General features: G+C 49.0%; 1 protein-coding gene across 8 annotated transcripts in view; it reads left to right on the forward strand.

The window, feature by feature from the left end:
• CDIP1 (cell death inducing p53 target 1) overlaps positions 1 to 16,491 on the forward strand; it is a 31,452-nt gene extending 14,961 nt beyond the window's left edge. For 4 of the 8 annotated variants that reach the window (XM_036308566.1, XM_036308564.1, XM_036308569.1 and 1 more), the window contains exons 2-6: positions 12,365 to 12,440; positions 13,028 to 13,132; positions 13,251 to 13,406; positions 14,180 to 14,468; positions 14,580 to 16,491. In XM_036308566.1, coding sequence (XP_036164459.1) covers positions 13,048 to 13,132; positions 13,251 to 13,406; positions 14,180 to 14,468; positions 14,580 to 14,691 — 642 coding nt within the window. In that variant the 5' untranslated portion in view covers positions 12,365 to 12,440; positions 13,028 to 13,047 and the 3' untranslated portion in view covers positions 14,692 to 16,491. Of the gene's footprint in view, positions 1 to 4,373; positions 4,393 to 11,707; positions 12,441 to 13,027; positions 13,133 to 13,250; positions 13,407 to 14,179; positions 14,469 to 14,579 lie in introns of those variants that run through there. The other 4 variants (XM_036308571.1, XM_036308570.1, XM_036308568.1 and 1 more) reach the window with 3 other exon arrangements.
• Positions 16,492 to 16,794: the final 303 nt, after the last annotated feature.

The following is a 16,794-nucleotide window of genomic DNA, read 5'->3' on the forward strand; positions in this document are numbered from 1 at the left end:
GTTGCCAACGATACAATTTGACCTTTCTAACAGGATTAGTTAGAATTTTGGAAAACTTGTATCTACCACTGAACTGAGAGCTTCCTGCTAGGTTCTGCTGAGGAGATTGGCGGGGGATGCTAACAATGTGAGCTTTTTGAGGGGGATATTACATAATGAAATGTGTCAACATTGCTAAATCGACATGACCAGGGCTCATACTTGTGAACTAATATTTTCCAGTGACCCATGCATGCTGTTTACCAAACCATGCATGTGTAAGATATCCATTACAATGGAAGGTAGACCAATGAATTTTAATCATTGTTGAGAATTCAGGTTCCATATTACAACCTTTAAGAAACTTGTCAAATTTGAGTATGGTATCGAAGAATTACTACAATTATCTGAAAGGCTCTTCAAATGCCCCTCCCTTTTCTAACTACTTGTCTGTGAGAGCCTGGATCAAAATCCCATATCACAACAGATTGGCTAGAATAGCAGATAGAGCTCAGCTATCTTCTAAGCCAGACATTTAAAGGTTTTACAAAAATGTAAAACAAGGCCAATCTTCTCATTAAATTTGTTTCAGAAAGTAGTTATTTATATTGACATGTAATGAATTTATTATTTTTAATGAATTAAGTATTTTTTAAAATTACCCATTTTTTATTTTAACATGGTAAATACTGATAAATATAACCCACAAAACAAATTCTTTTTGGAGTCATCAATAATTGAGTGTAACCGGGCTCCTGAGACCGAAAGTTTTCAAAGCTCTGGTCGCCCGTCCTCAGTCCTCACGCAGTCCTCCAGGAGAACCCACTCATGTGTAGATGGGTCTCAGTTTCAAACTGCCCCTCCCCACCCTCTCAGGCTGGGCCTTCCTCAAGAAGGGGGTGTTGGTGTGTTTCCATTACAGGTCCTGTCTGGGGTGAAAGAGATGGGGCGGGGGGACTGGCAGGATTGGAACCACATGGCAGTGTGCAGGACAGTTTACACTATAGAATCAAGTCTGCAGCAGTGGCTGTAGCCAGTGAGAAGCATATCCTGCTGGCAAGGGCCCAGGTCCTCCCAGTTCCCACCGGGAGCCTGCCTGGGCTCCCAGCCTTAGGCTGCCATTTGGCCTGGCTTTGGCCTTGGATCCACGACAGCGTTCTCTGCAGTGAGTGATGAATAGTTGGGAGCAGAGCAGAATGCCAGAAGTGTTTCCCAGGGCCCAGAGGTCTTATACTTTGAACTCCTCTCGGGGAAATGGGGAGACCCAGAGGAGAGAGCAGCTGAAATTGGGCACCAGGAGGTGGAGACCCTGCCCCTTTTCCTTGTGTCACCAGGAATCAGAGCTGCCCCTCACTGACCTATCCTATAATTGTGTTCTTTTCAAAGCTTTGTTTTCAATTATGCAAAAAAAAAAAAACCATAATGAAGGAAAGCCTTCTTGCCTTTCTGTCAAGCTTTAATTACGGAGGCGAAGATTCGCCATCTCTTTCATTTATATCGAGCATGCACAAAGAGAACTAGTGTGGGTTTTGGGTTTTTTTGTTCGTTTGTTTTTGAGATATAATTCATACCATACAGTTCACCCTTTCAAAGTTTGCACACAGATCAGTGGTTTTAATGTCATAGGTTTTTAATGTCACTGTCAATTCATTACCTCAGTGGACATGTTTTCACCTTAAATGATTCTTCTCCCCTGCACAGCAAGTCTGCCAGGTACTGGGCAAGTGTCACTGCTCTCACGCAGCCAGCCAGAAGGCAGGGGTTCTAGTCCCAGGTCCCCAGGAAGACTGGGGCTCAGGGAGGGTCCATGATTCACACAATTCAAGGCCAGGGCTGTCTGACTCTAGAGCTCCATACTCTTTCCATGCTCTCTCTGTTTGCCCATTAACTGGTGGACTGACAAATCCTTGCTGCTCTGTGAATGGGAGGGAGGTATCTTGGGTTCTTGCCATCCTGGCGCCACATTGGAAGGCTGCATCCTTTCCTTGGAGCTGTCACATTCCGCAGTGGCTGCTGTGAGTATTGTGTGGATATAGACAGGGCCTGGGGTTGGGGTTGAGGTGGTGGGTAATTGTGCCACGCCAGCACGACCAAGGGTGATCCCGAGTGGGGGGGGTGTGAAAGGATTAAGGAAAGACAGACAAGAGAATAATAGCTGGGTCTCAGTGGGACGCTGCCTCCCTGATGAGGAGACAGCGCCAGCGCCCACAAGCCGTGTCTTTATTTTATAACAGATGCCACGAGGCAAAGTGGGGGCGTGATCACGTTGTTTACAGCATTCTCGTGAGCTCCAACCTCACTTAACTACATGCACCCGAACTCTATCACAAGGCACGTGGGGCTACGTGTTTGGACCATAGGTTCAAGCTTACAACCACAGCCGTTGGCTATAATTGTGCTGGGAGGGCCCTGCCCTCCAGCTGGGACTTGCACGTGGCCACGAGAGGACCCTGCCCTCTCATCAGTCCGAGGCTTGAACCTGTCCAAACACTGTAGCCGCGCCCCATAGGTAATAAAGCAGTTTTACTTAGTTTCATGACCACGAACCCTAAAACCCACAGCAGGAGGTCAGAACATCATTTGCATCTTCACCCCTGGGAAAATCCTCACTAGGTCCATCCCAGCTCAGCTGGAAGAAACTCAAGAGCTGCTCTGTGTATATGAGGCCTGATTAGTCTCTGTGACAGATGCTGATGGTGGAGCTGTATGAGGGCTCCAGAGAAAGAGGGGCTGACGCTGGGCTTCCAATATTGGGGTGCAAGCAGAAGTTTCCACTCTGGAACAGATCAGCACTGAGCAAGCCCTAGGCTCTGCAGTGGCTGCTGGACTGAGGAGGGAAGGTGGGGAGAGTGTGGCTTTGCAGAAAGTGCCTGGCCTTGTGCCTGGCCGAACTGCCCTGCCCCACCCCCATGCCCAGAGGCCTATGCCCTTGGGCAGGTGAGATGAGATTGCAGTAGGGAGTGGGCAGGTAGTGGGTCCACAGACAGACATGGAAGCAGGCTTCATCTCATTTTAGGGTGACTGGAATAATTCCCTCCTACATAAAAGCACAGAGGGTGCTAGGCTGTGTTTGGTTGTGGGTGCAGGGAACAGATTGGGCCTCAAGTGGTCTCCATAACATCCCCCAGTGGACCAAAGGGCACATGCAAGGCCACCCTCTCCTCCCTCCCTTATAAGGGTCCCAGAGACCACTCATGGCTCCCTCTCCTGGACACAAGATCCCCTTATCCCTTGAGGCTCGGCTAAGTCTGTCCCCAGCTCCCCTGGGACTTCACCCTGTGGCCCTCTTCATCCTAAGTTATCTTGCTGATCCCCTCAAGAATGAAGGCCGGTGATGTGAATTATAGTGAACAGCATGGGGAAGCTGCAGGCTCACAGTGTATACTCTAGAACAGCGGTTCTCAACCTGTGTGTCTAATGACCCTTTCACAGGGGTCGCCTGAGACCATCGGAAAACACATATAATTACATATTGTTTTTGTGATTAATCACTATGCTTTAATTATGTTCAATTTGTAACAATGAAAATACATCCTGCATATCAGATATTTACATTACGATTCATAACAGTAGCAAAATTACAGTTATGAGGTAGCAACGAAAATAATTTTATGGTTGGGGGTCACCACAACATGAGGAACTGTATTAAAGGGTCGCAGCATTAGGAAGGTTGAGAACCACTGCTCTAGATTCTTGAGCCTTCTAACTCATCCCACGCTGCCTCCTACCCTGGACTATTTCTTCCAGGCAGAGCCTCAACCTGAAAATGCAGTCAAGGGGAAATTGATCTTCTTTGTCAGATCCTAAAAGCCCCAGAAACCCAGCCTCTGCCCGACACACATTTCTGGAGTGGCCCTGGGAAGCAGTGGCTTCTAAAGTAGGAGCCATCGGGGTTGGGGCAGCAGGATATCACTTTTTTCTAGTGCTAACAGATATTTTCCAGCATCCCCAGAACTGCCTGCGAACAGGTGAATGGGAATTGAAGGCTCAGAGGAGTCCCTTGAAAACATCTAAACTTTTGACTTACAAGGCTCTGTGACCCTGGGCTTGTAACTGAGTTGGGTTGACTTTCTCTAAAATGAAGATGCCAAAGAGCCACCTGCAGGCTGGTCTGAGGACTGAGTTCATGCTTGCGCCCAGGGAATGTTGACTTGATTCTGACGGTGGTGTGAGGATTGCCCTCCAGGTCCTTCCTCGGTGATATTTCTTGGACTTGTGCAATCCCACTAAGCTTGAAAGAAGTGTGTTCCTGGAACACACTACCCTCTCAGCCTGTATCGGGTGTGATGGTTGCTACATGTCGGTGGGCCTTGGACAGGTGTGCCAGTGCTGTTACACAAGGACTTCATTTAAAACTTGTCTCTCATTTAAAGCTCCGGCTCACTGAGAACACCTCTGCCCCGATGCTCATGGGTGAGTCAGGAAGAGCTGGGTGCTCATGAAACCTGAGGCAGGGTGGAGTCTGAGCCCGTGTCCCATCTCTGTGCCCTCACACCTGTGTGCCGCTTGGGGGGCTGGTCAGCTGCTGAGCAGTCAGCTGGGTCTCCTGCTCTGTTCTGATGGAGTTTATTTTATTATTTAATCCTCACCAAGAATATTTTTTCCATTGATTTTTTTAGAGAGAGGAGAGGGGAGGGAGGAGAGGGGGAGAGAGAAACATCAGTGTGAGAGAGAACATCGATTGGGGCCAGGGATGGGAGCCTGTAACTGAGGTATATGCCCTTGACTGGGAATCAAACCCATCTAACCACTGAGGAAACCAGCCAGGGCTATTGTGTTACTATTTTGACTGGGTAATGCCTTTGCATCCACAAAATCCAGAGGATGCAAAGGGGTATACTGTGTAAAGTCCTTTGGGCCTCCAGAAGAATTCCGGTTCTGTTTAATGATAAACTTGTGAAGATTTTCAGACAGTTCTCTATTTCTACAGAATTCATATCTACGAGACTTAAATGGGAGGCTGAGAGACCTGTCTAGGGTTTCTGGCGCTGCAAGTTGACTTCATTGACCTCCCAGGACCAGGCCTTGCTCTCCTCTGCTGGGAGCTGCAAACCCGCAGATGGGAGCCTCTCATAGCCCACACTCGGGCATCTTTCCAACAGCGAAGTTGCAGGGGCTAAAAGCTCAAAGCCACCTTTGTATTTGTAGCATAAATTTGTGTAGTGTGCATTTAAAAAAATACATTTTTATTGATTTTAGAAAGGAAGGGAGAGGGATAGAGAGATAGAAGTATTGATGAGAGAGACATTGGTCAGCTGCCTCCTGCACCCCCACACTGGGGATTGAGCCTGCAGCCGAGGCATGTGCTCTGACAGAATCAACCAGAGACCTCTTGGTTTATGGGTTGACACTCAACCACTGAGCCACACCAGCAGAACTAATTTTTGTAGTATGCATTTATTGAAAAACTGTTTGGCTTTCAGGCGTGACTTTTAAAAATATTTCATTCCTGTAGTTTTTATTGCACCTTAGACAATGGAGGTTTGTGGAAATGCACATTTGGCTTTTTAATGGGAGGCAGGTGGTGGGGAACTGGGGTTTGAATTCTGGAAATCTTCACCAGCCGTTTTTCAGAAATCGCTCCTTCATATCAAAGGGCCCACCCCTGTCTCTGCCGCAGTTCAGGAAGGTAGCTAGAGGATGAGTGTGGATGTGAAGGGGAGGGGAGAAGACAGAGGAGCAGTAGGGTCCAGTTCCCCAAGGAGAGAGGCGGGAGAAGGGGTTCTGGTGCCTGTGGTCAGTGCCTGGAGTGGGAGCGTCCCTGTGCATGTTCCGAGTGTGTATGGCCTGTAGCAGCTCCTGCTGTAGGTACAGAGGACAGCTCAGGGCTGGGGGACACCTTCGCCCTGTGTGTACCATCATTACAATGGTAGAATTCTTGTGCTCTGGGAGACAACAGAATTCGATGAAAGAGCAGGCCATGCCTGCATCCTCAGAGGGGATACCTAGTGTGTGTGTGCATGTGCATGTGTTTCCTGGTCATGGAGGGACTTGTTGGATCCAGGCTACTTCCTCTCTGCTAGAACCAAAAGGTGTTCCGGTGACTCAGCTGGTGCAGTGCAGTACTTCCTGGCCTGCTCAGAGCATCCCAGGGCTTGGCTAGTCCTCCAGTAAGCTGGGGCTGCGTGGTAGACAGTGGTGGCACCCCAGAGGAATCCCAGATGGACAGAGAATGGGAGTTTGTGGCAGGTGCTGGCCCACATTCCAACAGACGTGGTGTGTTACAGTTTCCCACAGATACCAGTCAAACCTTATAAGGCTCCTTTTTCTCCCATTAGGACAGTGATAGCGAATCTTTTGAGCTTGGCGTGTCAGCATTTTGAAAAACCCTAACTTAACTCTGGTTCCGTGTCACATATAGAAATTTTTTGATATTTGCAACCATAGTAAAACAAAGATTTATATTTTTGATATTTATGTTATATATTTAAATGCCATTTAACAAAGAAAAATCAACCAAAAAAAATGAGTTCGCATGTCACCTCTGACACGTGTGTCATAGGTTCGCCATCACTGCATTAGGAGGATGCCTGATGAGCTGGCAGTGGCTCTTGCCTGGAAGGGGGACCTTTTGTGATGTTCTCTAGAGGCCTGCTGCTCCCTGTTCTTAAATCTCAATCCTGTGCTGTTGGAATTCACCTGCATTCATCTGCTACTGGGTGTGGGGGGTAGGAGAGTCACTCAGGGTCTTAGACTCATTCTGGCCCTAATATACTAGTAAATGTGCTATGTGACGCAGACAGGTCCTGTTTTCTCTGGGCCTCCATATCTCCGGAGGATAATTACTAGTATAACTAGCAACTCACAAGAGCAGGCTTATACTTTATAAATACTTGGGAAGATGTTCTGCCTCATGGTGGTCAAAGAAATAAAAGTAATCAAATGTCATCTTAAAAAAAAAATCTTTATTGTTGAGAGTATTACAGATGTTCCCTCTTTCTCCCCCCGCATTGTCCCCCTCCACCCAGTTCCCACCCGGTCCCAGACCTCCACCACCCTATTGTCAGTGTCCATAGGTAATGCATATGTTATTTGGTTAATCTCTTCCCACACACCCCCTTCCCTCTGAGATTCATCCATCTGTTCCATGTTTCCATGTCTCTGGTTCTATTTTACTCATCAGTTTATTTTGTTCATTAGATTCCTCGTTTGTGTATTTTGGTTTTTAGGTTCAATTGTTGATATGTATATATTGCCATTTTATTGTTCATATTTTTTATCTCTTCTCCCCTTCCTCTTCCCCTCCCCCTCTCCCTCCTCCTTCTCCTCCCACTGAAAGGTCGCAGGTTTGATTCCAGTCAAGGGCACATACCCGGGTTGCAGCTTGATCTCCAGTGGGAGGTTTGCAGGAGGCAGCCAATCAATGATTCTCCATCATCATTGATGTTTCTATCTCTCTCCCTCTCTGAAATCAATAACTATATATTAAAGAGAGAGAGAGAGAGAGAGAGAGAGAGAGAGAGAGAGAATGCCCTTGTACTAATCATGTAATACTGGTGATGAACTCCTTTAGCTTTTTCTTGTCAGTGAAGCTCTTTAATTGACCTTCAATTCTAAACGATAGCTTTGCTGGGTAGAATAATCTTGATTATAGATCCTTGCTATTCATCACTTCAAATATTTCTTGCCACACCCTTCTGGTCTGCAAAGTTTCTGTTGATATCAGCTGACAGTCGAATGGGTACTCCCTTGTAGGTAACTAACTGCTTTTCTCTTGCTGCTTTTAAGATTCTCTCTTTATCTTTACCTTTAGCATTTTTTTAAATATATGTTTTATTGATTTTTTTACAGAGAGGAAGGGAGAGGGATAGAGAGTTAGAAACATCGATGAGAGAGAAACATGGATCAGCTGCCTCCTGCACATCCCCCACTAGGGATGTGCCTGCAACCGAGGTACATGCCCTTGACTGGAATCGAACCCGGGACCCCTGAGTCTGCAGGCCAATGCTCTATCCACTGAGCCAAACCAGTCAGGGCTACCTTTAGCATTTTAATTATGATGTGTCTTTGGGCCTCTTCAGGTTCCTCTTGTTTGGGACTCTGCGCTTCCTGGACTTTTATAAGTCTATTTCTTTCACTGGGTAGGGGAAGTTTTCTGTTATTATTTCTTCAGATATGTTTTTAATATCTTGCTCTCTCTCTCCTTCTGGCACCCCCATGATACAAATGTTGGTATGCTTGAAGTTCTCCCAGAGGCTCCTTATACTATCTTCATATTTTTGGATTCTTTTTCTTCTTTCTGCTCTTCTGATTGGGTTTTTTGCTTCCTCATATTCCAAATCACTGAGTTGATTTTCAGCATCCTCTATTCTACTGTTGATTCCCTATAAATTATTCCTTATTTCAGTTAGTGTATGCTTAATTTCTGTCTGGTCCTTTTTCATGTCTTTGTTTTCACTAAGATCCTTGAAAAATCTCACGAAGTCCCTTGAAACTCTCATTAAGATCCTTGAGCATCCTTATAACTATTGTTTTGAACTCTATATCTAGTAGTTTGTTTGCCTCCATTTTATTCTTTTTCTGGAGTTTCTTTTGTTTTTTCATTTGTGACATGTTTCTGTGTCTCCACATTTTGGCTGCTTCCCTATGTTTGTTTCTATGTATTAGGTAGAGCTGCTATGTCTCCTGGAATTGGTAGAGTGGCCTTGTATAATAGGTGTCCTGTAGGGCCCAGTGGCTCAGCCTCCCCAGTCCCCTGAGCTGGGCACTCTAGGTGTGCCCCTTTGTGGGCTGTGTGCGCAGTTTTGTTGTACTTGATTGTTGTTGGCATCACTGGGAGGAATTGATCCCCAGGCTAGTTGGCTGTGAGGAAGGACCAGCTGTGACTACAGTGGGAGAGCTGCTGTGCAGGAGCTGACACTGTGGAGCAAGACTTGTTTTAATGGGGCTTTGATGCTCATTGAGTCTTCCTTTTCAGTGTGTCGCTTGTGATGTGTAGAGTTGTAATCTTGTATGGTGTGAAGCTGTCCACCAGGTGCACTGGCTCTGGGCCTCCCGGGAGGTGCAAAGTCAGCCACTGCCTGGGGCCACCGGGCAGGAGCTTGAGAGCAGTCTACAGATAGGCTGTTACTGCCGGGCCTGGGCTCTCTTATTGAGAAACCCCAGGCAGGAGCTACACTGACACCAACTGCTGCTTGTTTAACCAGTTAACTGGAAACCATCCCCACACGCCACGATATTTTGAATTTAATTTCAAAATGTCTGCCGCTTGCGTCTTTTGACGCTTATGGCGTACAAATGGTTAAGAGATCTTAGTCTGAAGCCTGAGGCAGGCCATTCCTTTGGAAAAGCCTCTCCAAACAGCTTGGGTGGGGCTACAAATTTGGTGGGGCAGGGTCTCAGGGAATCCCAGGACAGAGTCAGTGTAGGCCAGGCTGATGGAGACTCAGATGTGGTGCCTGCCAGTTAGCCCTGCAACAGAGGAGGTCTCAGCATAGGAATAATGACCCCTGCTAGCACCTCTGTCTGGAAGAAAGCCACCCCCCAGTTCTTGCCCCAATGCCAGACAATCCAGTTCCTCCCTGTATGTACCTGTCTCTCTCTCCACCGCCCCCAACCCCCCACCCCCAAGCCACTGTCCCAGCGCTGGAGCTTAGAGTGAGGAGTCTGAGTAAGTCCATGCACTGGCCATTTAAGAGGAACTTTTTGGGTCTCCAGCAGCCTTCGTGTCACTGAGACACAATCCCGCTGGTTTTTATAGCCGAAGTTACCGGGCTTCTCTTTCCTAATCTGGAACCCTGGCCTAAAGGGTTTGGTGTAGGTCTGGGACCCCTTGCTCCTCACGGGATACCTCTGTAGCTGAAATTAAAAAAAAAAACACACAAAAAAAACCCACACACATGGCCCTGGCCAGTTTTGTTCAGTAGTTAGATCATCAGTCCACGGCTGAAGGGTCATGGGTTCGATTCCCGGAGAAGGACATGTACCTCGGTTGCAGGTTCGATCCCCTGCCCAGTCGGGGTGTATACGGGAGGCAACCAATCAATGTCTCTTACATAGAAGTTTCTGTTTCTCTCTCTCTCTGCCCCCCCCCCTCCCTTTCCTCCCTCCCTTCCACTCTCTCTTGAAAGATCAATGGAAAAAATACCTTCAGGTGAGGGTTAAAAAAAGAAGAAAAAAAAAGCCACGTGGGTGTCAGACCAGCCTGTTCTGTGCCTCCACCCCTCCTACCAGTCTCAATGTGCTTTCTCCTCCTTCTCCTCCCCCCCCCCCTCTTTTTTTGGTTAATCCTCACCTGAGGATAGTTTTCCATTGATTTTTAGAGAGAGTAGAAGGGAGGGGGAGAGACAGAGAGAAAAAGAAACATCGATGTGCATCGATTGCTTGCCACACACACCCACCCTGACCAGAGCCAGGGGTCGAGCCTGCAACCGAAGTACGTGCCCTTGACCAGAATCGAACCCAGGACCCTTCAGTCCATGGGCCGGTGCTCTATCCACCGAGCCAAACAACCGGCTAGGGCTGTTTTCTTCTTTAATTCTCTAGTTGTAGGACTTCTATTCAGTCAGATTTCAGGCTGATGGTGGTTCTGTATTTTTGTTGTAATTTTGACGTCACCAAATGTTATCTTAACATTACAAATTGATAGGAGTATCCAAAGTTTGCACTGTCAGTTAGCATCATCCTTCACTAAAGGCATAACATGTTGATACCCTTTGACCTAATCTCACTTCTGACAAGTGTAGCTCAAGGAAATAATCCAAGAAATGAAAAGAACATTGGCCAAAGGTATCCCCTGTTTTCTTTATTTTTTTTTAATATTTTATTGATTTTTTACAGAGAGGAAGGGAGAATGATAGTGAGTTAGAAACACCGATGAGAGAGAAACATTGATCAGCTGCCTCCTGCACACCCCCTACTGGGGATGCGCCTGCAACCAAGGTACATGCCCTTGACCAGAATCGAACCTGGGACCCTTGAGTCCGCAGGCCGATGCTCTATCCACTGAGCTAAACCGGTCAGGGCTGTTTTCTTTTAATGAAAGTAATAAGTAGCATTCTAAATGTGTCAGGGGTCGGTCAGGTAAACAGTGAGGGGCCTATTTTAGGGAATATTAAAATTGATAGTCATGGGGTCTTGTAAGATGGAGGCAAAATATGACATTAAAAGGTTTTAAAACTGTCATGATAGCCACTATATAAAAATATAGGTGCCTGTGCTTACAGACTAACAGAAACATGCAGAGAGACTGGCTGCATTAGTATGATAAAATTGGACAATTTTATTTTCTTTCAGTTTTTAAATGTTTTACTGACATATAATCACATACTATACAGTTTCTCCATTTAAAGTATGTACATAATTCAGTGGTTTTTGTATATTCACAGAATTGTACAACCATCATAGTCCGTTTTAGAACATTTTCTTTCATCACCCCAAAAGGAAACCCCACACTCACCATTCTCTCTGCCCATCCACCCTCCCAGCCTCTGGATTTGCCTGTTCTGTATGTTTTATATAAGGAATCATAAAATACGCGGTCCTTCTATTAAAAATATTTTTTTTGTTGATTTCTGAGAGGAAGGGAGGAGATAAATATCAATGATGAGAATCATTGATCGGCTGCCTCCTGCACGCCCCCTACTGGGGACCGAACCCACAGCCTGGGCATGTATGTGCCCTGACTGGGAATCGAACTGTGACCTGGTTCATAGGTCGACATTCAACCACACTGGCCAGGCCACTGAGCATGTTTTCAAGGTTCATCCATGTTGTAGTGTGTGTCAATATTTCATTCCATTTTTTTTTTATGGTGTCCTTTGAAGCAGTTTTTAATTTTAATGAAATTTAATTTATCTTTGTTTTTTGTTGCTTGGATTTAGTCCCTCTGGCCCTGACACTGATTCATGAGGTTTAATATTTAAGCCTCGTGACTCCCGGACCCCTCTCCCCTGGCAGGATTGTTTGGGGCCTCCATCACTATATGGTTCTGAACTGAACCTAGTGGGCTCTAGGAGGCAGCCACATACACGAGGGGAGTTGCCTTCATTGGATCTTTGTTCAGAATCTAAACAGTTGCTCAGTGAACCTTGTGAAGGAAATGAGGAAAAGTGTTTCACTTAACTGACACCATCTTCCTTCTCACCCTATTCCACCCAACAAAGAAGGACACAGCTGGCTCTGAGAGCCGATGCTGGGGCGCTGGTCTGGGCCTGGTGGAGAGAGATGCAGAGGACCAGCCATGGCCCCTGGGAGAGAACAGCTGTGAGAAGGGGAAGGGGGATCTGAGGAGTGGGTAGGTCCGAGGGAAGGTACTGTGCTGGGCAGCAGGGGGGTGGGGAAGACCAGATGAATGAGGGAGGGAGTGTGGCTTTGAGGAGACCAGTTGTCCAGGTCCGGCCCAGCCCTGGTGCTAAGGGAGCTGCTTGTTCTCCCCATGAAACAGCTCCCCACAGTCCTGCGTGTCTACCCACTGGAAGGAGCCTCACCTGTCTACCAACTCTGAGTACCTAGGATTTGAGGTAAACAGTTTCCCAGATCCCCTCCCACAAGGACACAGTGCCCTGGCACGGAGGTGGGCACAGCACTCCTTGAATGTTAGGGGAGAAGAGGACCAGTGCCCACGCTGCACTGGGAGCCCTTGATTAGGTTCCCCATGTGGGCTGGGGGCTCACCTCACCAGCTTCTGTCCTCGCCCAGCTTCCCTCATCCTCGGGCTTTCACACAGGAAGTGCAAGTGACCACTGAGGTGACTAGCTTCTTGAAATGTGGAGGATGGAGGCTCTGGGCTAGTCACCCCCGGCAATGCGGGGCATCTTCAGGATCTAGGGATCCTGGTGACTACTCTCCTCAAGAAAATCAGTCCCAGCCCATCAGCCCTGCTCTGCCCAGTGTGGAGATTTATATGGGATTAAAAGGTGGCCAGAGCCCCCAAAGCAGGGGACACCTGCAGTAGGAGCCACAGGAGGCCCCGTGTGCTTGGGCTCAGCAATGAGGGTAGCTCTCTGAGTACCGTCACACACATTGTGCAGCAGCCCCTTGACACGTCAGTACCTGACTGGCAATAGGGGAGCTGGGAGCATAGTTCACGTCTGGGTTTTCCCTCCAGGTTCAGGAGAAGCCTCGAAGATGTCTAATGACCCGCCCCCTCCTTATCCTGGAGGCCCCACAGCCCCCCTCCTGGAGGAGAAAAGTGGAGCCCTGCCAACCCCAGGTAGGGTTCAGTGCTCTTTCCCTTGCCCATTCCAGCTGCTGAAGTTGTGCCTGGAGCCGCCCCTCCCACTGACAGTGGGGCTGGGCCCTCTGCATTTCTTTTCCCTCCTTCTGTCCAGGCCAAACCTCCCCTGCTGTGATGCAGCCCTCGGCAGGCATGTCACTGCCTCCTGCAGACATTGGCCCCCCACCTTATGAGCCACCAGGTCACCCAGTGTCCCAGCCTGGCTTCATCCCTCCACATGTGAATGCAGATGGAGCCTACATGCCTCCGGGTAAGTTGGGAAGAGATCCCATCGGAGCGCAGGTGTCTGCCCAGCCCAGCAGGCTGGTGTTGTGTGAGGGTGTTTACTGCTGGTTGGAGCAGGGGGACTGATTGTGGGCATGGAGGGTAGAAATGGGAAGGTGTCACAGAGCCAGGCCCCGCTGTGAAGGCACTATGGACGTGCCAGAGGAGCCCGGGGCTGCCAGGAGGGTTGACTCGTGGGAAGGCTCCTCAGGCAGTGGCAGGTGCTATGGACTCATGGGTGCTACAGGGGCCACTCCCTGCCAGACACTTGAGTCCATGGTGGAGGCCTGGTCTCCTGCTCACCTGGCACTCTTCAGAGGGACTACTCAAGCCAGAGAAGGACCCACAGTTCCTGCACAGGTGTCCCCAAGTCAAGTGGACCACATGGCACTGCAGTGCAGGACCTAACACTGGTGGGGAAGAGAGCCCTGTTTGCATAAGAGGGGCTGAGGAGCAGTGAGGCTTTCCTTCCTGTGGTTGAGGGCATTGAGCACAGTGCCCAATCCCATGTGTCAGAGGCAGGGAGCCAGTGCATTGAGCTGAGACCGAGGGGTAGAGTGGGCCTTATTCTCAGCTGTCTTGTCTGGCTGGGTCAGGTATCTTCTCTGTTTTGGTCCCCATGGGGCAGAGACAAGGAAGGTCTAGGACTGGTCCCTCAACTGCGCCCTGGGTGCTGGGGACTTTGTACTTAACTCTCACGTGAGCACAGTGGGGTGACAAGCCAGTGACTCGTCTGCTCTGTCTTCTGTGCCATTCCAGGTTTCTACCCTCCTCCAGGTCCCCATCCACCCATGGGCTATTACCCGCCAGGGCCCTACCCGCCAGGGCCCTACCCACCAGGGCCCTACCCTGGTCCTGGCGGACACACAGCCACGGTCCTGGTCCCTTCAGGGGCTGCCACTACGGTGACAGTGCTGCAGGGAGAGATCTTTGAGGGTGCACCTGTGCAGACAGTGTGTCCCCACTGCCAGCAGGCCATCACCACCAAGATCTCCTACGAGATTGGCCTGATGAACTTCGTGCTGGGCTTCTTTTGCTGCTTCATGGGGTAGGTGGTATGGGTGCTTGAAGGGTGGGGGCTGCACTTGCCCATTACCCAGCTGGAGTATGCCCAGTGCCCTCGGCACATTCTCTTCAGGCCTCCCCTTCTCTGATTCAGGTGTGATCTGGGCTGCTGCTTGATCCCCTGCCTCATCAACGACTTCAAGGATGTGACGCACACGTGCCCTAGTTGCAAAGCCTACATCTACACGTACAAGCGCCTGTGCTAACGGAGCCTGGACTGGACTCCCCGCTGTCAGTCTGGACTCTGTGCTTTGCTCCCTACACTCAGTGGCTCTGTCCCCACTCCCGCTTGGGGGTGGAAGGTGTTCCACCAGTCCCCTGGAACTCTTGTCTTTGCCTTGCCCTTCCCTGAGCATCTGACCTCCGGCAAAATTGTTGGATTTAAGGCCAAGAGTCAGCAAGTGGCAGGGAGCTGGCACTGAGCATGTATGTTGCTGGTTTGCTTGGTGTTTGATTAGGAAGATACACTGGGAAAGGTCTCTACTGGGGTCTCACTCCTCTGTTCTTATATGAGGTATAAGTTTGGTCCTTATTCTTGTGGGGCCAAAAGCAGCCAGAGCAATGGCTAGTTTTCCAGACCTGGGCCTACAGTGGGGCTGTTCCTGTAGCCACAGTTTCTAATCTGCTGGGCCAAGAGTGGGGACGTGAACCCAAACAGGACGGAGTCCTAGGCCAGGGTTCCTGGGGTGCTAGAGGTAGCATGACTATCAGAAGGAATGACTCCCACCAGAACTCTCAGGAACTCAACACCTTGTCCAGGTGTCCAGCAGCCTCATGGAATTAAGAGTCAGCACAACTGCTATTCATGGGATAAGTGATTTGGCCCTGGCTCACCAAGAGACTTGCCTCTAGCCCCTGCCTAGCTCCCCTTCCAAATGCCTCTGTGAACATGTCTTTACTGGGGCCAGAGGAATCCCCAGGAGCCCAGCCCCTCTGTCCAAAACATGTCCTTGCTGCGTGTGGGCATGACCTTTGCCTGGAGGCTAATGTATTCCAACTGGGACCAGAGATGGCAGATAGGCCCCTCCCTGCAGGCACACTCAAGGTTTACAGTGCTCTCTGTAGATCCTCTCTCTAATGAACGCTGGGCGCTTCACCCAGGTTGACTCACTATCACTGTGCTTGCTCCAGGCACTATAGCAGGAACAACTGTAGCACTGGATTGGGGACCAGGAAGGAGCAACCACAAGTGGCGGAAGTACCCTGGTGGACTAGCCCTACCCTGGGCCTGAGGCCATGCTGTCTTTCTTTTCTGAATGGTTTGTCGGTGAACTTGCACCTGTGGACCGCTGTACCCTGCTGCCACCCCTCTCCTGGTCTCACACTGCCACTGCATGGCCTTCTCCCACTGTGAATTGTGACCAGTCTGTTTGTAGTTTCTCATTAAATTGGTCCGTTCACTCCCCTGACCTGGGCCTCTGCTCTCTTGCCTGGCTTCCTTCTTTTGCAAGGGGAAGAGGGTGGGGCTACAGGTAGTCTTAAGGGCAGGGGGTCAAGTCTTCAGGGTCTCTCAGTGCTTATGCTATACCGACTGCCAGGGATGACACTAACATTTAAGTACCTAATTAAATTTAAAACAAGCCAGAGTTCGTGTGGAGGAGCCCTGGCATTCCAGCTATGACTGGGCCAGGGCATGTGTTGACTATCTTACTATCTGATACTGGTTTTACCCATCTCCACATCACAGCATCCACCATGGGATCTATAGGCTGGAGCCCTCCAACTGAAGCTCAGGGTCATCCTACTCTGGAAGCAGGTAGCTTCACTCCCTTAAGCAAGACAGAGACACTGGGCTAAGGCTTCGGGGGGGTGGGGGGGGAACAGTTTAGGCCCCAAGTTCTGGGCCAGCTCTGCCCCTACCCTCATCTGAATTGTAGGGGTAGGTAGTCTTGGTCAGTAGTTTAAAAAAAAAGTTTCCCCATCATTTAACCCTTTTGTGAATAAAATGTTCAGATCCTCAATTATATAAAACAATAGATGCCTATTAATAAAAATATTTAAGTTCACATTTCTATTTTAGACAATCAATTATTCAATACAAGTACATGGTTTTTTATGCTTATTTATAAGGTAACTAGCAGTCTTGGAACACAGCAGGAGGAGGCTGTCAGAGACCAGCGAGGATGACATCTGTGCCAGGAAGGAGGCAGCTGTCAAGAGTCCACTTTATTGAGTGCTGTAGCATGACACAGGTCAGGAGGAGATAGGCCATGGCTGGACGCACCCCACTTGGGGGTTTCTGCTAGAGACAGATAAGGACTGGCTGCCCAGGCAAGCCTGGCTTCTGTCTGCTCACCACATGCCCAGGT

Source organism: Myotis myotis, unplaced genomic scaffold (genome assembly GCF_014108235.1).
Source record: "Myotis myotis isolate mMyoMyo1 unplaced genomic scaffold, mMyoMyo1.p scaffold_m19_p_5, whole genome shotgun sequence".
Taxonomy (NCBI): domain Eukaryota; kingdom Metazoa; phylum Chordata; class Mammalia; order Chiroptera; family Vespertilionidae; genus Myotis; species Myotis myotis.